The following is a 23,845-nucleotide window of genomic DNA, read 5'->3' on the forward strand; positions in this document are numbered from 1 at the left end:
GGGCATAGTCTTCTTTTTCAACATTTTCCTAGGTGGGATAGCCCCAATATCAAAACAGTTTTAACGTGTCCAAATCAATAACCAATATGCAGAAATGGTTTGTGATATATTGAAAACCTAAACATAAAATGTTTATTTACACAAACATCTGCCACAATAATCATATTACTATTACTTTAAAACAAACTATTATTAAAATATTACTTAAACAAGCTCCTTATAAACTGCACAAGCACCAGAAACAATGTTGTTTTGACAAGTAGCAATAAAATCACTGAAATCGATTAGGGGGGAAATTAGGTTGTACGTGCTGTTGAAACTGACAACAAAAAAACACATGGAAATGGGAGATATCTTTTACCTCACTGGTTAGAGGACAACCTGCAGAAGACAGTCAGCTACATTTTGGAGAGACGTTGGAGTGATGCATTTAAATGTAGGGTCGCTAAACAAAGGAACGCAACACTTATTCGTCATCACTCATATCATATCACGTTGAAATCAATTGCGCGAGAGGGGAGAGATGAGGTCCCGTTAAAAGTAACAGCTCAAACACCACACGGAATGTGGGAATAATGTGTACATCACTATTTAGAGGTACATTTGTAGAAAACAGCTCGCTACATTTAAAGTGTTGCAGTTTGATTCAAGTAGGTCGCCAACGCGGGAAATGAAACGCTACACTTTATTTGTGCTTTATTTGTGTTTATGTTAATCATATAAATACTACTCTTTCAATTCAGAGCCTGTGCTTTTCTCAATGAGGCTAATATCCATATCATGCTGAAATCAACAGAACTGGGGACAAACGTTTAGGGTTCTACATTGTGACATCATTAGAACACTCCTACTACAATGTTAAAGCATTCTACATTGTGACATCATTAGAACACTCCTACTACAATGTTAAAGCATTCTACATTGTGACATCATTAGAACACTCCTACTACAATGTTAAAGCATTCTACATTGTGACATCATTAAAATACTCCTACTACAATGTTAAAGCATTCTACATTGTGACATCATTAGAACACTCCTACTACAATGTTAAAACATTCTACATTGTGACATTATTTCATTGATATCATGAAACAACTCCTTCATGTATGTATTTTCTGATGTTTCATCAGAGCTCTTTTACCAGAGTAACTCTTCCCACATTGATCACAGCTATAAAGTTTCTCTCCTGTGTGTGTTCTCTGGTGGGCTATCAGGATGTTTGGCTGAGTAAACCTCTTCCCACATTGATTACAGCCACAAGGTTTCGCTCCTGTGTGTGTTCTCTGGTGTGATATCATGTTGCTTGAGTGAGTAAAACTCCTCCCACATTGATCACAGCTATAAGGCTTCTCTCCTTTGTGTGTTTTCTGGTGTGATTTTAAATATTGTGAAGAAACAAAACTCTTTCCACAGTCAGAGCAGTGGTAAGGTTTATCTCCTGTGTGTGTTCTCTTGTGTATAGTCAGCTGACTAGATGAAGTAAAACTCTTCCCACATTGATCACAGTTATAAGGTTTCGCTCCTGTGTGCGTTCTCAAATGTACCATCAGGTTGCTTGAGTGACTAAAACTCTTCCCACATTGATCACAGCTATAAGGCTTCTCTCCTGTGTGTGTTTTCTGGTGTGATTTTAAATATTGTGAAGAAACAAAACTCTTTCCACAGTCAGAGCAGTGGTAAGGTTTCGCTATTGTGTGTGTTCTCTTGTGTGATTTTAAATATTGGGAAGAAACAAAACTTGTTCCACAGTCAGAGCAGTGGTAAGGTTTCTCTCCTGTGTGTATTCTCTGGTGTATAGTCAGCTGGCTAGATGTAGTAAAACTCTTCCCACACCAATCACAGCTATAAGGTTTCTCTCCTGTATGGATTCTCTGATGTCTTTTAAGGTCTGTTGAAGAGGTGAATCTCTTCCCACAGTCAGAGCAGCGGTGAAGTTTCTTCCTTGTGGGTTTCCGCTGGTGTTTCTTGAGGTGTTCTGATCTGGGGGGACTCTCCTCTGCCTCGTCAGTTTCATGATGTTGTTGAGGCTCTCCAGATGATCCCCGATAGTCAGGTCTCTCTCCTGTGTGAACAACAAAGTCAGACAGATGGTTAAAGGCCCACAACAGCAGAAATCCACTGTTTATTTGAGCTAAAAGGTGATGCCCATGAATTTTACATCTGTAATGAATGTTTAAAAGCAAACTGACTATTTTCTTAAGTCAAGTGAGCAACAACAGTCATATTTAGTCATATTATTTCACAGTAGTAAAGTGGATGATTGTAGAAATAAGATATTACAGTTGTTGAAAACCTAAGCAGACGACTCTTGGTCCCCAATATGCAGTATAACTGTTGTCTAGTTGTAGTTGCAGTATATCTGTTATCTAGTTGCAGTATAACTGTTGTCTAGTTGTAGTTGCAGTATAACTGTTGTCTAGTTGCAGTATAACTGTTGTCTAGTTGTAGTTGCAGTATATCTGTTATCTAGTTGTAGTATAACTGTTGTCTAGTTGCAGTATATCTGTTCTCTAGTTGCAGTATATCTGTTATCCAGTTGCAGTATATCTGTTATCTAGTTGTAGTTGCAGTATATCTGTTATCTAGTTCTAGTTGCAGTATATCTGTTCTCTAGTTGCAGTATATCTGTTATCTAGTTGCAGTATATCTGTTATCTAGTTGCAGTATATCTGTTATCTAGTTCTAGTTGCAGTATATCTGTTATCTAGTTGCAGTATATCTGTTATCTAGTTGCAGTATATCTGTTATCTAGTTGCAGTATATCTGTTATCTAGTTGCAGTATATCTGTTATCTAGTTGCAGTATATCTGTTATCTAGTTGCAGTATATCTGTTATCCAGTTGCAGTATATCTGTTATCTAGTTGCAGTATATCTGTTATCTAGTTGCAGTATATCTGTTCTCTAGTTGCAGTATATCTGTTCTCTAGTTGCAATATATCTGTTCTCTAGTTGCAGTATATCTGTTATCTAGTTCTAGTTGCAGTATATCTGTTCTCTAGTTGCAGTATATCTGTTCTCTAGTTGCAGTATATCTGTTATCCAGTTGTAGTTGCAGTATATCTGTTATCTAGTTGCAGTATATCTGTCATCTAGTTGCAGTATATCTGTTCTCTAGTTGCAGTATATCTGTTCTCTAGTTGCAGTATATCTGTTATCTAGTTCTAGTTGCAGTATATCTGTTCTCTAGTTGCAGTATATCTGTTCTCTAGTTCTAGTTGCAGTATATCTGTTATCTAGTTGCAGTATATCTGTTATCTAGTTCTAGTTGCAGTATATCTGTTATCCAGTTGCAGTATATCTGTTCTCTAGTTGTAGTTGCAGTATATCTGTTCTCTAGTTGCAGTATATCTGTTCTCTAGTTGCAGTATATCTGTTATCTAGTTGCAGTATATCTGTTATCTAGTTGCAGTATATCTGTTCTCTAGTTGTAGTTGCAGTATATCTGTTATCTAGTTGCAGTATATCTGTTCTCTAGTTGTAGTATATCTGTTATCCAGTTGCAGTATATATGTTATCTAGTTCTAGTTGTAGTATATCTGTTCTCTAGTTGCAGTATATCTGTTCTCTAGTTGCAGTATATCTGTTATCTAGTTGCAGTATATCTGTTATCTAGTTGCAGTATATCTGTTATCTAGTTCTAGTTGCAGTATATCTGTTCTCTAGTTGCAGTATATCTGTTATCCAGTTGTAGTTGCAGTATATCTGTTATCTAGTTGCAGTATATCTGTTATCTAGTTGCAGTATATCTGTTATCCAGTTGTAGTTGCAGTATATCTGTTATCTAGTTGCAGTATATCTGTTATCTAGTTGCAGTATATCTGTTATCCAGTTGTAGTTGCAGTATATCTGTTCTCTAGTTGCAGTATATCTGTTCTCTAGTTGCAGTATATCTGTTATCTAGTTGCAGTATATCTGTTATCTAGTTGCAGTATATCTGTTCTCTAGTTGCAGTATATCTGTTCTCTAGTTGCAGTATATCTGTTATCTAGTTGCAGTATATCTGTTATCTAGTTGCAGTATATCTGTTCTCTAGTTGCAGTATATCTGTTCTCTAGTTGCAGTATATCTGTTATCTAGTTGCAGTATATCTGTTATCTAGTTCTAGTTGCAGTATATCTGTTCTCTAGTTGCAGTATATCTGTTCTCTAGTTGCAGTATATCTGTTCTCTAGTTGCAGTATATCTGTTCTCTAGTTGCAGTATATCTGTTCTCTAGTTGCAGTATATCTGTTATCTAGTTGCAGTATATCTGTTCTCTAGTTGCAGTATATCTGTTATCTAGTTGCAGTATATCTGTTATCTAGTTGCAGTATATCTGTTCTCTAGTTGCAGTATATCTGTTCTCTAGTTGCAGTATATCTGTTCTCTAGTTGCAGTATATCTGTTCTCTAGTTGCAGTATATCTGTTATCCAGTTGCAGTATATCTGTTATCTAGTTGCAGTATATCTGTTATCTAGTTCTAGTTGCAGTATATCTGTTCTCTAGTTGCAGTATATCTGTTCTCTAGTTGCAGTATATCTGTTCTCTAGTTGCAGTATATCTGTTATCCAGTTGCAGTATATCTGTTATCTAGTTCTAGTTGCAGTATATCTGTTCTCTAGTTGCAGTATATCTGTTCTCTAGTTGCAGTATATCTGTTCTCTAGTTGCAGTATATCTGTTATCCAGTTGTAGTTGCAGTATATCTGTTATCCAGTTGCAGTATATCTGTTATCCAGTTGCAGTATATCTGTTATCTAGTTGCAGTATATCTGTTATCTAGTTCTAGTTGCAGTATATCTGTTCTCTAGTTCTAGTTGCAGTATATCTGTTCTCTAGTTCTAGTTGTAGTATATCTGTTCTCTAGTTGCAGTATATCTGTTCTCTAGTTGCAGTATATCTGTTCTCTAGTTGCAGTATATCTGTTATCTAGTTGCAGTATATCTGTTATCTAGTTGCAGTATATCTGTTATCTAGTTGCAGTATATCTGTTATCTAGTTGCAGTATATCTGTTATCTAGTTGCAGTATATCTGTTATCTAGTTGCAGTATATCTGTTATCTAGTTGCAGTATATCTGTTATCTAGTTGCAGTATATCTGTTATCTAGTTCTAGTTGCAGTATATCTGTTCTCTAGTTGCAGTATATCTGTTCTCTAGTTCTAGTTGCAGTATATCTGTTCTCTAGTTGCAGTATATCTGTTCTCTAGTTGCAGTATATCTGTTCTCTAGTTGCAGTATATCTGTTCTCTAGTTGCAGTATATCTGTTCTCTAGTTGCAGTATATCTGTTATCTAGTTGCAGTATATCTGTTATCTAGTTGCAGTATATCTGTTCTCTAGTTCTAGTTGCAGTATATCTGTTCTCTAGTTGTAGTATATCTGTTATCTAGTTCTAGTTGCAGTATATCTGTTATCTAGTTCTAGTTGCAGTATATCTGTTATCTAGTTGCAGTATATCTGTTATCTAGTTGCAGTATATCTGTTATCTAGTTCTAGTTGCAGTATATCTGTTATCTAGTTCTAGTTGCAGTATATCTGTTCTCTAGTTGCAGTATATCTGTTATCTAGTTGCAGTATATCTGTTATCTAGTTCTAGTTGCAGTATATCTGTTATCTAGTTGCAGTATATCTGTTATCTAGTTGCAGTATATCTGTTATCTAGTTGCAGTATATCTGTTATCTAGTTGCAGTATATCTGTTATCTAGTTCTAGTTGCAGTATATCTGTTATCTAGTTGTAGTATATCTGTTATCTAGTTCTAGTTGCAGTATATCTGTTCTCTAGTTGCAGTATATCTGTTCTCTAGTTGCAGTATATCTGTTATCTAGTTGCAGTATATCTGTTCTCTAGTTGCAGTATATCTGTTATCTAGTTGCAGTATATCTGTTATCTAGTTGCAGTATATCTGTTCTCTAGTTCTAGTTGCAGTATATCTGTTATCTAGTTCTAGTATATCTGTTATCTAGTTCTAGTTGCAGTATATCTGTTCTCTAGTTGCAGTATATCTGTTCTCTAGTTGCAGTATATCTGTTATCTAGTTGCAGTATATCTGTTCTCTCGTTGTAGTATATCTGTGTTGGCAGAAATGTTGAGCGAAGATCTTCGTTTTTCACAATGATTCCGAATATTACCACACGTTATCAGAGCAAGATCAGGAGTGCTACTCAAGGAAACTCACATTAAGCTCTGGTGTCTATTCACTAATTCACCACCATGGGGAGAAAACTCTGGGGAGTTCCCATAGTCTGACAGCAAAAACAGCCTCCATTTTACAGGTTGCCTATGAGCGCATTTCACAGGCTCGTTTGAATGTCCTGCTTAATATCATGTTTGAGTAAAATGCTCTTTGGTTAGCTTTGCTACCAGCCTGTCAATGAGCGTTAGCATTCAAGCTGACAAATGCTGTATCAAAAATAGGTATTTTTTATTATCTTAGCGACTGTTCCCACATATGCTGAGCACTTGTTGGCTGCTTTTCCTTCACTCAGCGGTCCAACTCATCCCAAACCATCTCAATTGCGTTGAGGTCGGGTGATTATGGAGGCCAGGTCATCTAACGCAGCACTCCATCACTCTCCTTCCTGGTCAAATAGCCCTTACACAGCCTGGAGGTGTTTTTGGGGTCATTGTCCTTTTGAAAAACAAATGATAGTCCCACTAAGCGCAAGCCAGATGGGATGGTGCATTGCTGTGGTAGCCATGCTGTTAAGTGTGCCTTGAATTCAAAATAAATCACCAGCAGTGTCAACAGCAAAGCACCCGCATTCCATCACACCTCCTCCTCCATGCTTCACAGTGGGAACCACAGATGCGGAGATCATCCATTCACCTAATCTGCATCTCACAAAGACACCGCGGAACCAAAAATCTGAAATTTGTACTCATCAGACCAAAGGACAGATTTCCACTGGTCTAATGTCCATTGCTTGTGTTTCTTGGCCCAAGTAAGTCTCTTCTTCTTGTTATTGGTGTCCTTTAGTAGTGGTTTATTTTCAGCAATTTGACCATGAAGGCCTGATTTTACACAGTCTCCTCTGAACAGTTGATGTTGAGATGTGTCTGTTACTTGAACTCTGAAACATTTATTTGGGCTGAAATCTGAGGTGCAGTTATTTGCCCATTTCTGAGCCTGGTAACTTTAATGAACTTATCCTCTACAGCAACAGAGGTAACTCTGGGTCTTCCTTTCCTGTGGCGTTCCTCATGAGAGCCAGTTTCATCATAGCTCAATGGTTTTTGCAAAATTTTCCAGATTGACTGACCTTCATGTCTTAAAGTAATGACGGACTGTCATTTCTCTTTGCTTATTTGAGCTGTTCCTGCCATAATATGGACTTGGTCTTTTACAAAATAGGGCTATATCACCCCTACCTTTTCACAACACAAGTGATTGGCTCAAACACATTAAGGAGGAAAGAAATTCCACAAATGAACTTAACAAGGAACACCTGTTAAAACTTATTTGGGATAGGGGGCAGTATTTATCACATCTGGATGAAAAGTGTACCCAGAGTAAACTGCCTGCTACTCAGGCCCAGAAGGTAGGGTATGGTAGATTTGGAAAGAAAACACTCTGAATTTCTAAAACTGTTTGAATGATGTCTGTGAGTATAACATAACTCATATGGCAGGAGAAAACCTGAAACAAATCCAACCAGGAAGTGGGAAATCTGAGGTTTGTAGTTTTTCAAGTGATTGCCTATCCGATTTTCAGTGTAAATGGGGTCATATTGCACTTACTACAGCTTCCACTAGATGTCAACAGTCTTTAGAACATTGTTTCAGGCCTCTACTGTGAAGGGGGAGCAAATAAGAGCTGTTTCAACCAGGTGTCTGGCAGAAAGCCTTGAGCTAAGTCTCGCAAGCTCAGTTCCTTTTCATTTCTAAAGACAAAGGAATTGTCCAGTTGGAATATTATTGAAGATTTATGATAAAATCATCCTAAAGATTGATTATATACATCGTTTGACATCTTTCTACGAACGGTAATGGAACTTTTTTGACTTTTCGTCTGGACTAGCCCGCGCCTAGTGCATTTGGAATAGTGAACTAAACGCGAGAACAAAAAGGAGGTATTTGGAGATAAGTATGGACTTTATTGAACAAAACAAACATTTATTGTGGAACTGTGATTCCTGGGAGTGCATTCCGATGAAGATCATCAAAGGTAAGTCAATATTTATAATGCTATTTCTACATTTTGTTGACTCCACAACATGGCGGGTATCTGTATGGCTTGTTTTGGTGGCTGAGCGCTGTAGTCAGATAATCGCATGGTGTGCTTTTGCCGTAAAGCTTTTTAAAAATCTGACACAGCGGTGGCATTAAGGAGAAGTTTATCTTTAATTCTATGTATATCACTTGTATCTTTCATCAGCGTTTATGATGAGAATTTCTGTAAATTGACGTGGCTCTCTGCAAAATCACCGGACGATTTGGAGGCAAAACATTACAGAACATAACGCGCCAATGTAAATTGAGATTTTTGGATATAAATATTAACTTTATCAAACAAAACATACATGTATTGTGTAACATGAAGTCCTATGAGTGCCATCTGATGAAGATAATCAAAGGTTAGTGATTAATTTTATCTCTATTTCTGCTTTTTGTGACTCCTCTCTTTGTCTGGAAAATGGCTGTATGTTTTTTTGTGACTAGGCGCTGTCCTCAGATAATCACAATGTATGCTTTCGCCGTAAAGCCTTTTTTAAATCGGACACTGTGGTTGGATTAACAAGAAGTTTATCTTTAAAATGGTGTATAACACTTGTATGTTTGAGGAATTTGGCGCCCTGCAATTTCACTGGCTGTTGTCGAGGTGGAACGCGAGCGTCCCACATATCACAGAGAAGTTAATTGAAATGCATTCCAGGTGACTACCTCATGAAGCTGGTTGAGAGAATGCCAAGAGTGTGCAAAGCTGTCATCAAGGCAAAGGGTGGCTATTTGAAGAATCTGAAATATAAAATACATTTTGGTTTGTTTAACACTTTTTTGGTTACTACATGATTCCATATGTGTTATTTTATAGTTTTGATGACGTCACTATTATTTCACAATGTAGGAAATAGTCCAAATAAAGAAAAAGCCTTGAATGAGTAGGTGTGTCCAAACTTTTGACTGCTACTGATTTATACTGCCAGGCATATTCAACAGTTAGGCTTATTATTGTCCTAATTAAGTAGCGGTTTGCTCTCTCCTTAATTTTCTTAAACAATTAAGCTAAAACCAATGTATCCCTAGGGTGTTCGATGGGGTTGAGGTCAGGGCTCTGTGCATGCAAGTCAAGTTCTTCCAAACCGATCTCGACAAACCACTTCTGTTTGGACTTCGCTTTAGGCACAGGGGCATTGTCGTGCTGCAACAGGAAAGAGCCAAACTGTTCCCCAAACTGTTACCACAAAGTTGGAAGTACAGAATCATCTACAACGTCACTATATGCTGTAGCACTACAGGAAAGAGTCTTCCCCAAACTGTTGGAAGCACAGAATATTCTAGAATGTCATTGTATGATGTAGTGTTAACATTTCCCTTCGCTGGAACTAAGGGGCCCGAACCATGAAAAAACAGCCCCAGATCATTATTCCTCTTCCACCAAACTTTACAGTTGGCACTGTGCATTGACAGGTAGTGTTGTCCGGGCATCTGCCAGATGGGAGTCATCACTCCAGAGAACTCGTGTTTCCACTGCTCCAGAGTGCAATGGCGGCGAGCTTTACACCAAGCCGACGTTTGGTATTGCGCATGGTGATCTTAGGCTTGTGTGAGACTGCTGGGCCATGGAAACCCATTTCATGATGCTCACGACAAACAGTTCTTGTGCTGACGTTGCTTCCACAGGCAGTTTGGAATGCCCTTGAGCACATGGCGGTCCCGCTCTGTGAGCTTGTGTGGCCTACCACTTAGCGGCTGAGCCGTTGTTGCTCCTAGAGTTTTCCACTTCACAATAACAGCACTTACAGTTGACCCGAGGCAGCTCTAACAGGGCAGAAATTTGACAAACTGACTTGTTGGAAAGGTTGCATCCCATGATGGTGCTACATTTAAAGTAAGAGCTCTAATTTGAAGGTGTGTCCACAAAATGTTGAATATATAGAGTATTTGCGACTCTTCTACAAAAATAAATCACAGTGAACAAAACAGCCCATCGACAGAACAATCGACCAGTAGACTACGGTCAACCCTAAAACAATTGGCTGAATATTACACAATGACTTATCAACAGCTCTAACAATTTGACCACCACAGGTAAACCTACACTGGTAGCTATAGAAAAACCCATATAATATATCACCACTGATTCCTGAAGAATAGAGCTTATAAACGATTCATGTTTCAACTGTCTCACCCCATCAGAAACCTATAATATAACAGTGCCTGTATGATGCCACTGTTTGTAAACAAACACTGTATAGCTTCAAAAGTAGGTTAAAACTCTCATTATGACCTCATGAATGAATTCTAGAATATACTATATATTCTAGAAACCTGGTTAAACGATCATTATGACCTCACGGATGAATTCTAGAATATACTATATGCAACAGTATAACTTCAGACCGTCCCCTCGCCCATACCCGGGTGCGAACCAGGGACCCTCTGCACACATCAACAACAGTCACCCACGAAGCATCGTTACCCATCGCTCCACAAAAGCCGCGTCCCTTGCAGGGCAAGGGGAACCACTACTTCAAGGTCTCAGAGCAAGTGACGTCACCGATTGAAACGCTATGTAGCGCGCACCACCGCTAACTAGCTAGCAGTTTCACATCCGTTACATATGAATTAATTCTAGAATATACTATATATCCTAGAAAACTGGTTAAATTATCATTATGACATCATGGATGAATTCTAGAATATACTATATAGCCTAGAAAACTGGTTAAACTATTTTATGACATCATGGATGGCCAGTCCTTGTATTCATTGTGTAGTGAAATCAGGGGGAGCCCTGAGCTGAACTCAAACCTGGGTCCAGTGACTCATGGCTGGCATTTTGTTGCTGTTTATATCCTAGGTTGTCCCATTAAAAAAGCTACACAATCAATCAACCAATATGCAGTTTAAACAATAACAAATCTGTCATTCCACCACTGTTTTGGTAATAAGATGATGGGAAATGTAACTACTCTCAAATTCATTGACAGACTATGGATACAAGGACTGACCATCCATGATATCAACACTATAGTTTTAACCATGTTGAGGCTATACAGTGTTGGTTTACATTGTTTCTAAACATTGGAGTAAAACAAGCTTATTTGGGGTTCTGATGGGGTACAACAGTTGAACTCAGCTCATGAGGCATGCGTTATATTCTTCAAGAATCAATGGCTGTAAATAAATCATTTAAAAGTCCAAACATGGATGTAGAAACTACAGATTTCCCCTTTAACACCAAACATCAGTTCAACAACTGCAGAGTTTGTGCCTCTGATTTTAAGACAGTACTTACTAGTGTTAATCAGGGAACGGTTTCTCAAAACCATCTTACGGTTGAGTTCATCGTTAGAACCATTGGATGACATAAGATGCGTTTGGGAAACCGGGCCCAGATATCCAGTTTCCTCCTCCATTTTAGATGTGACAGTCACCTCTTCCTCCTCCTCTTTCACTCCAAAAACGGCACCCCCCTCTTTCTCTTCCTCCTCTTCTTTTACTGTAACATCCTCCTCCTCTTTCACTCTGAACGCGTCTTCCTCTTCTTTCACTGAAACGTCTTTCTCTTCTTCTTTCACGGTAACAGTCTCACCCTCTACTTGTTTTTGTATTGTAACATCTTTCTCTTCCTTCTCCTCTTTGACGAGAGCATCTTTCTCCGAACAGGAGACGTCCTCTTCTTTAGCAGGAGGAGAGTAGCTTAGTGAACTCATGGTCGGGGATGTTAGCTAGCTTAGGCTAATGCTAACTTAACCAGCCCGCTAGCTGACCAAGAACAACAACACCATAAATAGGAAATTAAATCGGATAACTAACTAGCGCTAGACGACAGAAGTGTGTTTAAAACACAGCGGCTAATATACACGAAAGCGTCTAAAGCGGTTTATTGGCTCGTCTATTTTGTCTATCAAGCTACCGAGGTGTCTGACTAACTGTTGCTGCTGTTGAAAGAAGCTTTCCGTCCACTACATTATACGTCACACCAGCAGCATTTCCTTAAAGTCTCAGACCGCCATCTGCTGACTGGAGTGGGTAACGCAGTTGAGAGAAAATGTATATTTTATTTTCAGACAAAATGTTAAAGGGTAGGAAGCATGGGTTTTTACTCACCAATGTAACAACACTGTGTGGTTAAAGACTTAGTAACTTAGTTGTCGTCACGCTTTGGTTACCAATTAAGAAAAAACAGTTATGTTTTTGCATTATTACCTATTTCTTAACTTATTTCCAGGGTATCTTCTAAACTTCCCACAATGCACTATTTCTCAAAGTCATATGGATCTATTCTGTGCTACTGTGTTCATATCCTAGCAGCCTTTTAAATATGAGGTTGGAAAATATTTAAGAATATATGGGAATATTCTTGGCAAGACGAGGAGAGTTGAAGAAGAAAGTATAATTCCAAAGATCACCTGTCTCGTTCCAAAGTCTGTTGAAAGGCTCTCAGAGGAGGACAAATCTGTTTGAGCTACAACACCAGTTGGATGATCTGTATAAACTGAAAGCAGAGGGAGCCTTTGTCAGATCTGGGAAGAAGAAGTGGCTGGAGGAGGATGAACAAAATTCATCTTGTTTTTTCAGGTTAGAAAAAGACCAATCTTAAAAATAATACAATTCAACAATTAAATATTAATGGTCTCATCACAGACGATCCCAAATTAGTCTCTAACTTTAGTTCCAACTTCCACAGGAATTTATATAGTTCTAAGTACTGTGAGATTTCCACAACTATTTTTTTTTGACTCTGGGGGATGTGAAATCAATTGGTGAGGGCTGACAAGGAAACAGTGTGATGACTCTATTATAGTTGAAGAGATCATTTATGCTGTTGAACACCTTAGAAATAATACGTCTCCTGGGACTGATGGTATATCTGCTGAGTTTTTCTCAACTGTCAGCCCCATTAGCCCTTGCGGCCTGCTAACGTTAGCTGTCTAGAGCGTATCGGCTGCTAGCTGAATATCGGACAATTTCTTGGTCCACTATACCTATTTTTGCCATATAAAGTGGGGCAAAAAAGTATTTAGTCAGCCACCAACTGTGCAAGTTCTCCCATTTAAAAAGATGAGAGGCCTGTCATTTTCATCATAGGTACACTTCAACTATGACAGACAAAATGAGGAAAAAAATCCAGAAAATCACATTGTAGGATTTTTAATGAATTTATTTGCAAATTATGGTGGAAAATAAGTATTTGGTCAATAACAAAAGTTTATCTCAATACTTTGTTATATACCCTTTGTTTTGGCAATGACAGAGGTTGAAAGTCCGTGTTGCCCAGCAACAGCCCCAAAACATCACTGCTCTAGAGGAGATCTGCATGGAGGAATGGGCCAAAATACCAGGAACAGTGTGTTGTGAAGACTTACAGAAAACGTTTGACCTCTGTCATTGCCAACAAATGTGATTTTCTGGATTTTTTTCCCTCATTTTGTCTGTCATATTTGCATAGATAATAAACACCAAATAGCAGCAGTGTAAAAAAAAATGCAAATAGTCTGGGTAGCCTTTTTATTAATTGTTCAGCAGTCTTATGGCTTGGGTGTAGAAGCCGTTAAGGAGCCTTTTGGACCTAGACTTGCCTGTAATCCATGGCTTCTGGTTGGGATATGTACGTACTAATGTTAGCTAGTTAAGATGAGCTAGAAGCCTAGTGGTAGGCTATTTTAGCTGTTCAGCTGATTAGTACATAAATATGAAATACATATTTTTTTCAAACACAGTGTCTAATATACACCGAAAGCATCTCAAGGAGCTATAATGTTTCGGCTATGTTGTCTGGCAAGCTACCGAAGTGGCTGACGAGCTGTTGTTGTTGACGAAGCTTCCCGTCCACTAGATTATACGTCACACCAGCAGCATCATCTGAAAGATGCACATCGCCATCTGCTGACTGGGCAACGCAGTTTAGGAAAAATGTTTATTTTACTTTTAGACAAAACCTTTTTCTTCTTCATGTATTTAATTAAATAATCCTAATATATTGAGACATACAAAAAATTAACATATGTTGGTTCAGACTTGTAACGAGAATTGAAAACATACTAAGTGGCGAGTGGTGCAGCGGTCTAAGGCACTACAGTCCCTGGTTCGATTCCAGGCTGTATCACAGCGGTCTAAGGCACTGCAGTCCCTGGTTCGATTCCAGGCTGTATCACAGCGGTCTAAGGCACTGCAGTCCCTGGTTCGATTCCAGGCTGTATCACAGCGGTCTAAGGCATCTCAGTGCTAGAGGCATCACTACAGTCCCTGGTTCGATTCCAGGTTGGATCACAGCGGTCTAAGGCATCTCAGTGCTAGAGGAGTCACTACAGACCCTGGTTCAATTCCAGGCTGTATCACAGTGGTCTAAGGCATCTCAGTGCTAGAGGCGTCACTACAGTCCCTGGTTCGATTCCAGGCTGGATCACAGCGGTCTAAGGCATCTCAGTGCTAAAGGTGTCACTACAGACACCCTGGTTCGAATCCAGGCTGTATTACAACCGGCCATGATTGAGAGTCCCATAGGGCGGCGCACAATTGGCCCAGCGTCGTCCGGGTTTGGTTGGTGTAGGCAGTCATTGTAAATAAGAATTTGTCCTTAATTAACTGACTTGCCTAGTTAAATAAAGGTTAATAAATAAATAAATAAATAAATAAATAAATCAACTGCAAAACCACATTTAAGGCAATATATTATTCAGTCAATACTGCTTCTATATAATGTAAGAAAACATTGATGTAGCTGTATACAGTCCACTAGTGACGTTCCGAATTTGAATTCCATTCAGACAGAAACATGTGACATGAACTACATCCTTTTTTAAATCAGCACTCTGACATGGTGGAAAAATACTGATGGGAAGAATTGATGAGGATTGGTGGCTGTTTTAATATATGTTGATAATTTATCAACGTTATCACAACATCACATTTCCGTTTCGCTACTAGACTAGAAACACAAATGAACTCAATTTATTTATCCGTTATTTTACCAGGTAAGTTGACTGAGAACACATTCTCATTTGCAGCAACGACCTGGGGAATAGTTACAGGGGAGAGGAGGGGGGATGAATGAGCCAATTGGAATGAAACACATTGACTAAATTAAAAAGAGGTTTCAAGGTTGGCATGAATAAATGCACATTCTATTCATCTACTTAGTTATTTTCATTTTAAAATATCCAAATCATATACCAAACATCTAACATCTAAGGATGCAATATATCAAAGTTCATGATCAAAACAAAATACACATTTTAACATTAAAACAACATTTTATTTAATTTCTCAAGTAGGTCTATTAAAAAAAAAAAAACTTTCATGCCATTTCATTTAATTGTCATAGAAACACATTTTTAATCAAAAACTTAAGTCAGAACACAGTCTCTTTATTCTCTCATGTGATTTCAGGTCCTCTGCCCGGGAAAATGTCTTTCCACACTGAGAGCAGTGGTATGTCTTCTCCTCCTGTGTGTTAGTATGTTGGAAAGACGTTTCTCCTGTGTGTGTCCTCTCATGCTTTTTCAGGTTCCATGATCGGGGAAAACTCCTTTCACACTGGGAGCATTGGTAAGGCTTTTCTCCTGTGTGTATTCTCTCATGCTCCTTCAGGGTCCCTGACCACCTAAAACTCTTTCCACAGTGGGAACAGTGGTAAGGCTTTTCTCCTGTATGTAATCTCTTGTGCATTTTCAGACTCTGTAAATGAGTAAAATTCTTTCCACAGTGGGAACAGTGGTGTCGTCCTGTTGGTTTGGGCATCTCTCGGTCTGGTTCCCCTGAAGGACTCTTCCTGCTGTCAGAGTGAGGGTCTGGTTCCCCTGAAGGATTCTTCCTGCTGTCAGAGTGAGGGTCTGGTTCCCCTGAAGGACTCTTCCTGCTGTCAGAGTGAGGGTCTGGTTCCCCTGAAGGACTCTTCCTGCTGTCAAAGTGAGGGTCTGGTTCCCCTGAAGGACTCTTCCTGCTGTCAAAGTGAGGGTCTGGTTCCCCTGAAGGACTCTTCCTGCTGTCAGAGTGAGGGTCTGGTTCCCCTGAAGGACTCTTCCTGCTGTCAGAGTGAGGGTCTGGTTCCCCTGAAGGACTCTTCCTGCTGTCAGAGTGAGGGTCTGGTTCCCCTGAAGGACTCTTCCTGCTGTTAGAGTGAGGGTCTGGTTCCCCTGAAGGACTCTTCCTGCTGTCAGAGTGATGGTCTGGTTCCCCTGAAGGATTCTTCCTGCTGTCAGAGTGAGGGTCTGGTTCCCCTGAAGTATTCTTCCTGCTGTCAGAGTGAGGGTCTGGTTCCCCTGAAGGATTCTTCCTGCTGTCAGAGTGAGGGTCTGGTTCCCCTGAAGGACTCTTCCTGCTGTCAGAGTGAGGGTCTGGTTCCCCTGAAGGACTCTTCCTGCTGTTAGAGTGAGGATCTGGTTCCCCTGAAGGACTCTTCCTGCTGTCAGAGTGAGGGTCTGGTTCCCCTGAAGGACTCTTCCTGCTGTTAGAGTGAGGGTCTGGTTCCCCTGAAGGACTCTTCCTGCTGTCAGAGTGATGGTCTGGTTCCCCTGAAGGACTCTTCCTGCTGTCAGAGTGAGGGTCTGGTTCCCCTGAAGGACTCTTCCTGCTGTCAGAGTGAGGGTCTGGTCTCTCTCCTACCAGAGACAAACATATAATTTAATTAAACAGAGAACTGAAGGAAACCTCCACATGATAAAACGGTCTAATCCAAACAGGTTGAATCCAGACCATATCCCACAATAGCCAGAGATCAGTCTTCACAACATTTCATAATACAAAATAAACTTGGTGAGATTTAATGATGTAGAGATGCAAATCTAATCCTGCTCTAATCCTGCTCTAATCCTGCTCTCATCCTGCTCTAATCCTGCTCTCATGGAATGTCTTGATTATAGGCTGAACAGAGCTCTATAATAATAGATAATGTCATGTCTCCAGGCTGAGCAGAGCTCTGTAATAATAGATAATGTCATGTTTATAGGCTGAACAGAGCTCTGTATAATAGATAATGTCATGTTTACAGGCTGAGCAGAGCTCTATAATAATATATAATGTCATGTTTATAGGCTGAGCAGAGCTCTATAATAATAGATAATGTCATGGTTATAGGCTGAACAGAGCTCTATAATAATAGATAATGTCATGTTTACAGGCTGAGCAGAGCTCTATAATAATAGATAATGTCATGTTTATAGGCTGAACAGAGCTCTGTATAATAGATAATGTCATGTTTACAGGCTGAGCAGAGCTCTATAATAATAGATAATGTCATGTTTACAGGCTGAGCAGAGCTCTATAATAATATATAATGTCATGTTTATAGGCTGAGCAGAGCTCTATAATAATAGATAATGTCATGGTTATAGGCTGAACAGAGCTCTATAATAATAGATAATGTCATGTTTACAGGCTGAGCAGAGCTCTATAATAATAGATAATGTCATGTTTACAGGCTGAGCAGAGCTCTATAATAATAGATAATGTCATGTTTACAGGCTGAGCAGAGCTCTATAATAATAGATAATGTCATGTTTATAGGCTGAGCAGAGCTCTATAATAATATATAATGTCATGTTTTTAAGCTGAGCAGAGCTTTATAATAATAGATAATGTCATGTTTATAGGCTGAACAGAGCTCTGTATAATAGATAATGTCATGGTTACAGGCTGAGCAGAGCTCTATAATAATAGATAATGTCATGTTTACAGGCTGAGCAGAGCTCTATAATAATAGATAATGTCATGTTTACAGGATGAGCAGAGATCTATAATAATAGATAAGGTCATGGTTACAGGCTGAGCAGAGCACTATAATAATATATAATGTCATGTTTTTAAGCTGAGCAGAGCTCTATAATAATAGATAATGTCCTGTTTATAGGCTGAGCAGAGCTCTATAATAATAGATAATGTCATGGTTATCCATGAAGACGAACAAACTCACAGGGGCCATACTTGCGAACAGTCGAGCACCACTAGCTAACAATAAGCAAGCATTTAAATTTAAACAGGTTCTCCTGCTCAACATTAAAATAGTTGACTGTAGTGTCTTAGTCTCTGACTGGACCTGGTATACAGGTCCTGGATGTCAGGAAGCCTGGCCCCACCATACGCTCCACCCTCTGTAGTGTCTTAGTCTCTGACTGGACCTATTATAGAGGTCCTGGATGTCAGGAAGCCTGGCCCCACCATACGCTCCACCCTCTGTAGCGTCTTAGTCTCTGACTGGACCTGGTATACAGGTCCTGGATGTCAGGAAGCCTGGCCCCACCATACGCTCCACCCTCTGTAGTGTCTTAGTCTCTGACCAGTCTCTGACTGGACCTGGTATAGAGGTCCTGGATGTCAGGAAGCCTGGCCCCACCATACGCTCTACCCTCTGTAGTGTCTTAGTCTCTGACTGGACCTGATATAGAGGTCCTGGATGTCAGGAAGCCTGGCCCCACCATACGCTCCACCCTCTGTAGTGTCTTAGTCTCTGACTGGACCTGGTATACAGGTCCTGGATGTCAGGAAGCCTGGCCCCACCATACGCTCCACCCTCTGTAGCGCCTTAGTCTCTGACTGGACCTATTATAGAGGTCCTGGATGTCAGGAAGCCTGGCCCCACCATACGCTCCACCCTCTGTAGTGTCTTAGTCTCTGACTGGACCTATTATAGAGGTCCTGGATGTCAGGAAGCCTGGCCCCACCATACGCTCCACCCTCTGTAGCGTCTTAGTCTCTGACTGGACCTATTATAGAGGTCCTGGATGTCAGGAAGCCTGGCCCCACCATACGCTCCACCCTCTGTAGCGTCTTAGTCTCTGACTGGACCTATTATAGAGGTCCTGGATGTCAGGAAGCCTGGCCCCACCATACGCTCTACCCTCTGTAGTGTCTTAGTCTCTGACCAGTCTCTGACTGGACCTGGTATAGAGGTCCTGGATGTCAGGAAGCCTGGCCCCACCATACGCTCCACCCTCTGTAGCATCTTAGTCTCTGACTGGACCTATTATAGAGGTCCTGGATGTCAGGAAGCCTGGCCCCACCATACGCTCCACCCTCTGTAGCGTCTTAGTCTCTGACTGGACCTATTACAGAGGTCCTGGATGTCAGGAAGCCTGGTCCCACCATACGCTCCACCCTCTGTAGTGTCTTAGTCTCTGACTGGACCTGGTATACAGGTCCTGGATGTCAGGAAGCCTGGCCCCACCATACGCTCCACCCTCTGTAGTGTCTTAGTCTCTGACTGGACCTATTATAGAGGTCCTGGATGTCAGGAAGCCTGGCCCCACCATACGCTCCACCCTCTGTAGCGTCTTAGTCTCTGACTGGACCTATTATAGAGGTCCTGGATGTCAGGAAGCCTGGCCCCACCATACGCTCCACCCTCTGTAGTGTCTTAGTCTCTGACTGGACTCTTTGGGCCTTCCTCTAACACCACCTATTATAGAGGTCCTGGATGTCAGGAAGCCTGGCCCCACCATACGCTCTACCCTCTGTAGCGCCTTAGTCTCTGACTGGACCTGGTATAGAGGTCCTGGATGTCAGGAAGCCTGGCCCCACCATACGCTCTACCCTCTGTAGTGTCTTAGTCTCTGACCAGTCTCTGACTGGACCTGGTATAGAGGTCCTGGATGTCAGGAAGCCTGGCCCCACCATACGGTCTACCCTCTGTAGCATCTTAGTCTCTGACTGGACCTGGTATAGAGGTCCTGGATGTCAGGAAGCCTGGCCCCACCATACGGTCTACCCTCTGTAGCGTCTTAGTCTCTGACTGGACCTGGTATAGAGGTCCTGGATGTCAGGAAGCCTGGCCCCACCATATGCTCCACCCTCTGTAGTTTCTTAGTCTCTGACTGGACTCTTTGGGCCTTCCTCTAACACCACCTATTATAGAGGTCCTGGATGTCAGGAAGCCTGGCCCCACCATACGCTCTACCCTCTGTAGCGCCTTACGGTCAGATGCAGAGCAGTTGCCATATCAGAGCCTGGCCCCACCATACGCTCTACCCTCTGTAGCGCCTTACGGTCAGATGCAGAGCAGTTACCATACCAGAGCCTGGCCCCACCATACGCTCTACCCTCTGTAGCGCCTTACGGTCAGATGCAGAGCAGTTACCATACCAGAGCCTGGCCCCACCATACGCTCTACCCTCTGTAGCGCCTTACGGTCAGATGCAGAGCAGTTGCCATACCAGAGCCTGGCCCCACCATACGCTCTACCCTCTGTAGCGCCTTACGGTCAGATGCAGAGCAGTTACCAGGCGGTGATGCCTCTGCCGTTCTATACCATCACTCATTCATATATTTTTTTTATGTACATTTTCTTATTCATTCCTTTACACTTGGTGTGTATAAGGTAGTTGTTGTGAATTTGTTAGGTTAGATTACTCGTTGGATATTACGGCATTGTCAGAACTAGAAGCACAAGCATTTCGCAACACTCGCATTATCTGCTAACCATGTGTATGTGACAAATAACATTTGATAATTACTTTGATGCAACCGGTCAGGATGCTCTCGATGGTGCAGCTGTATAACTTTTTGAGGATCTGGGGACCCATGCCAAATCTTTTCAGTCTCCTGAGGGGGAAAAGGTTTTGTCGTGCCCTCAGCTGGTGCTGCTCTCGATGAAGGATACAGTATACATTATATACATTTAAGATGAGTAATGCATAGATACGTAAACATTCTTAAAGTGGCATTATTCAAGTGACTAGTGTTCCACTTATTATAGTGGCCAATGATATCAAGTCTGTAGGTAGAAGCTGTTTTTCAGTCTCTCGGTCCCAGCTTTGATGCACCAGTACTGACCTCGTCTTCTGGATGGAAGCGGGGTGAACAGGCAGTGGCTCAAGTGGTTAATGTCCTTGATGATCTCTTTTCCTTTCCTGTGACATCGGGTGCTGTAGGTGTCCTGTAGAGCAGGTAGTTTGCCCCCAGTGATGCGTTGTGCAGACCGCACCACCCTCTGGAGAGCATTGTGGTTGTGGGCTGTGCAGTTGCCGTACCAGGCGGTGATACAGCCCGAGAGGATGCTCTCAAATGTGCACCTGTAAAAGCTAGTGAGGGTTTTCGGTGACAAGTCACATTTTTTCAGCCTCCAGAGTTTGAAGAGCCACTGTTGCACCCTCTTCACCACACGGTCTGTGTGGGTGGACCATTTCAGTTAGTCGGTGATATGAACACAGAGGAACTTAAAACCTTTCACCTTCTCCACTGTTGTCCCGTCGATGTGGATACCGTTGTAATGGACACATTTTTTTTTGCTTTTCTTTCAAAAACAAGGACATTTCTAACTGACCACAAACTTTTGAACGGTAGTTTATGGGATCAGCCTTTTTAAAATGATAAACTTGGATTAGCTAACACAACGAGCCATTGGAACACAGGAGTGAAAGTTGCTGATAATGGGCCTCTGTACGCCTATATAGATATAATTTTTTTAAATCAGCCGTTTCCAGCTACAATAGTAATTTACAATATTAACAATGACTACACTGTATTTCTGATCAATTTGATGTTATTTTAATGGACAAAAAGAGGAATCTTTTCTTTCCAAAACAAGGACATTTAAAAGTGACCCCCAACGTTTGAACGGTAGTGTGTTGTTCATGTCAAATACTTAGAAATACTTGAGCTGGATATATTCTTCTCAACTTCTGGATAATGGAACCAATGGAACCCTTTTGGATAATGGAACCAATGGAACCCTTTTGGATAATGGAACCAATGGAACCCTTTTGGATAATGGAACCAATGGAACCCTTTTGGATAATGGAACCAATGGAACCATTTTGGATAATGGAACACTTTTGGATAATGGAACCAATGGAACCATTTTGGATAATGGAACACTTTTGGATAATGGAACCATTTTGGATAATGGAACCAATGGAACCCTTTTGGATAATGGAACCAATGGAACCCTTTTGGATAATGGAACCATTTTGGATAATGGAACACTTTTGGATAATGGAACCATTTTGGATAATGGAACCAATGGAACCCTTTTGGATAATGGAACCAATGGAACCCTTTTGGATAATGGAACCCTTTTGGATAATGGAACCCTTTTGGATAATGGAACCCTTTTGGATAATGGAACCAATGGAACACTTTTGGATAATGGAACCAATGGAACACTTTTGGATAATGGAACCCTTTTGGATAATGGACCCCTTTTGGATAATGGAACCAATGGAACACTTTTGGATAATGGAACACTTTTGGATAATGGAACCAATGGAACCATTTTGGATAATGGAACACTTTTGGATAATGGAACACTTTTGGATAATGGAACCAATGGAACCATTTTGGATAATGGAACACTTTTGGATAATGGAACACTTTTGGATAATGGAACCATTTTGGATAATGGAACACTTTTGGATATGTGAACCAATGGAAGCTAACAATATTATATTGAGATGAATAAGGAGAAGCATGTGTTGATTGATTGGTGAAACATTTTTATGAGTGACAATTGAAAACAAACTTTACATCTACTAAACATCTGTATTTAGGCCATTTCTGATTAATTCAGTCAAATAAACAGAAAATATCAAAATATTTCAAAATAAGCATCTAGGTCTATACTGCTCCTACATGTAACAATACACAGATGTAGATAATGAACAGACTAGGTCTATACTGCTCCTACATGTAACAATACATCATGTATATAATGAACAGACTAGGTCTATACTGCTCCTACATGTAACAATACATCATGTATATAATGAACAGACTAGGTCTATACTGCTCCTACATGTAACAATACATCATGTATATAATGACCAGACTAGGTCTATACTGCTCCTACATGTAACAATACATCATGTATATAATGAACAGACTAGGTCTATACTGCTCCTACATGGTGTAACAATACATCATGTAGATGTATATAATGAACAGACTAGGTCTATACTGCTCCTACATGTAACAATACACAGATGTAGATAATGAACAGACTAGGTCTATACTGCTCCTACATGTAACAATACATCATGTATATAATGAACAGACTAGGTCTATACTGCTCCTACATGTAACAATACATCATGTATATAATGAACAGACTAGGTCTATACTGCTCCTACATGTAACAATACATCATGTATATAATGAACAGACTAGGTCTATACTGCTCCTACATGTAACAATACATCATGTATATAATGAACAGACTAGGTCTATACTGCTCCTACATGTAACAATACATCATGTATATAATGAACAGACTAGGTCTATACTGCTCCTACATGTAACAATACACAGATGTAGATAATGAACAGACTACATGGTGTAACAATACACAGATGTAGATAATGAACAGACTAGGTCTATACTGCTCCTACATGGTGTAACAATACATCATGTAGATAATGAACAGACTAGGTCTATACTGCTCCTACATGGTGTAACAATACATCATGTAGATGTATATAATGAACAGACTAGGTCTATTCTGCTCCTACACGGTGTAACAATACATCATGTAGATGTATATAATGAACAGACTAGGTCTATACTGCTCCTACATGGTGTAACAATACATCATGTAGATGTATATAATGAACAGACTAGGTCTATACTGCTCCTACATGGTGTAACAATACATCATGTAGATAATGAACAGACTAGGTCTATACTGCTCCTACATGGTGTAACAATACATCATTTAGATAATGAACAGACTAGGTCTATACTGCTCCTACATGGTGTAACAATACA

The 23,845-nt window shown here is 40.4% G+C and overlaps 1 protein-coding gene across 1 annotated transcript; it reads right to left on the reverse strand.

The window, feature by feature from the left end:
• Positions 1 to 514: 514 nt before the first annotated feature.
• On the reverse strand, positions 515 to 11,680 carry LOC116371435 (zinc finger protein 239-like). Its single transcript, XM_031820305.1, has 2 exons — positions 11,445 to 11,680; positions 515 to 2,065 (listed from the first exon to the last, which is right to left on the reverse strand). The coding sequence occupies exons 1-2, from the start codon at positions 11,563 to 11,565 to the stop codon at positions 1,104 to 1,106; spliced, it is 1,083 nt and encodes a 360-aa protein (XP_031676165.1). The 5' UTR covers positions 11,566 to 11,680; the 3' UTR covers positions 515 to 1,103.
• Positions 11,681 to 23,845: the final 12,165 nt, after the last annotated feature.

Source organism: Oncorhynchus kisutch, unplaced genomic scaffold (genome assembly GCF_002021735.2).
Source record: "Oncorhynchus kisutch isolate 150728-3 unplaced genomic scaffold, Okis_V2 scaffold3219, whole genome shotgun sequence".
Taxonomy (NCBI): domain Eukaryota; kingdom Metazoa; phylum Chordata; class Actinopteri; order Salmoniformes; family Salmonidae; genus Oncorhynchus; species Oncorhynchus kisutch.

What these genes read in the sequence shown, in the direction of transcription:
- LOC116371435 (XM_031820305.1), bottom strand. Translation starts at nt 11,565, where the DNA reads ATGGAGGAGGAAACTGGATATCTGGGCCCGGTTTCCCAAACGCATCTT. An exon ending in CCGTTCCCTGATTAACACTA is followed by an intron (nt 2,066 to 11,444) that starts GTAAGTACTGTC and finishes TTGTTCACACAG; the next exon opens with GAGAGAGACCTGACTATCGG.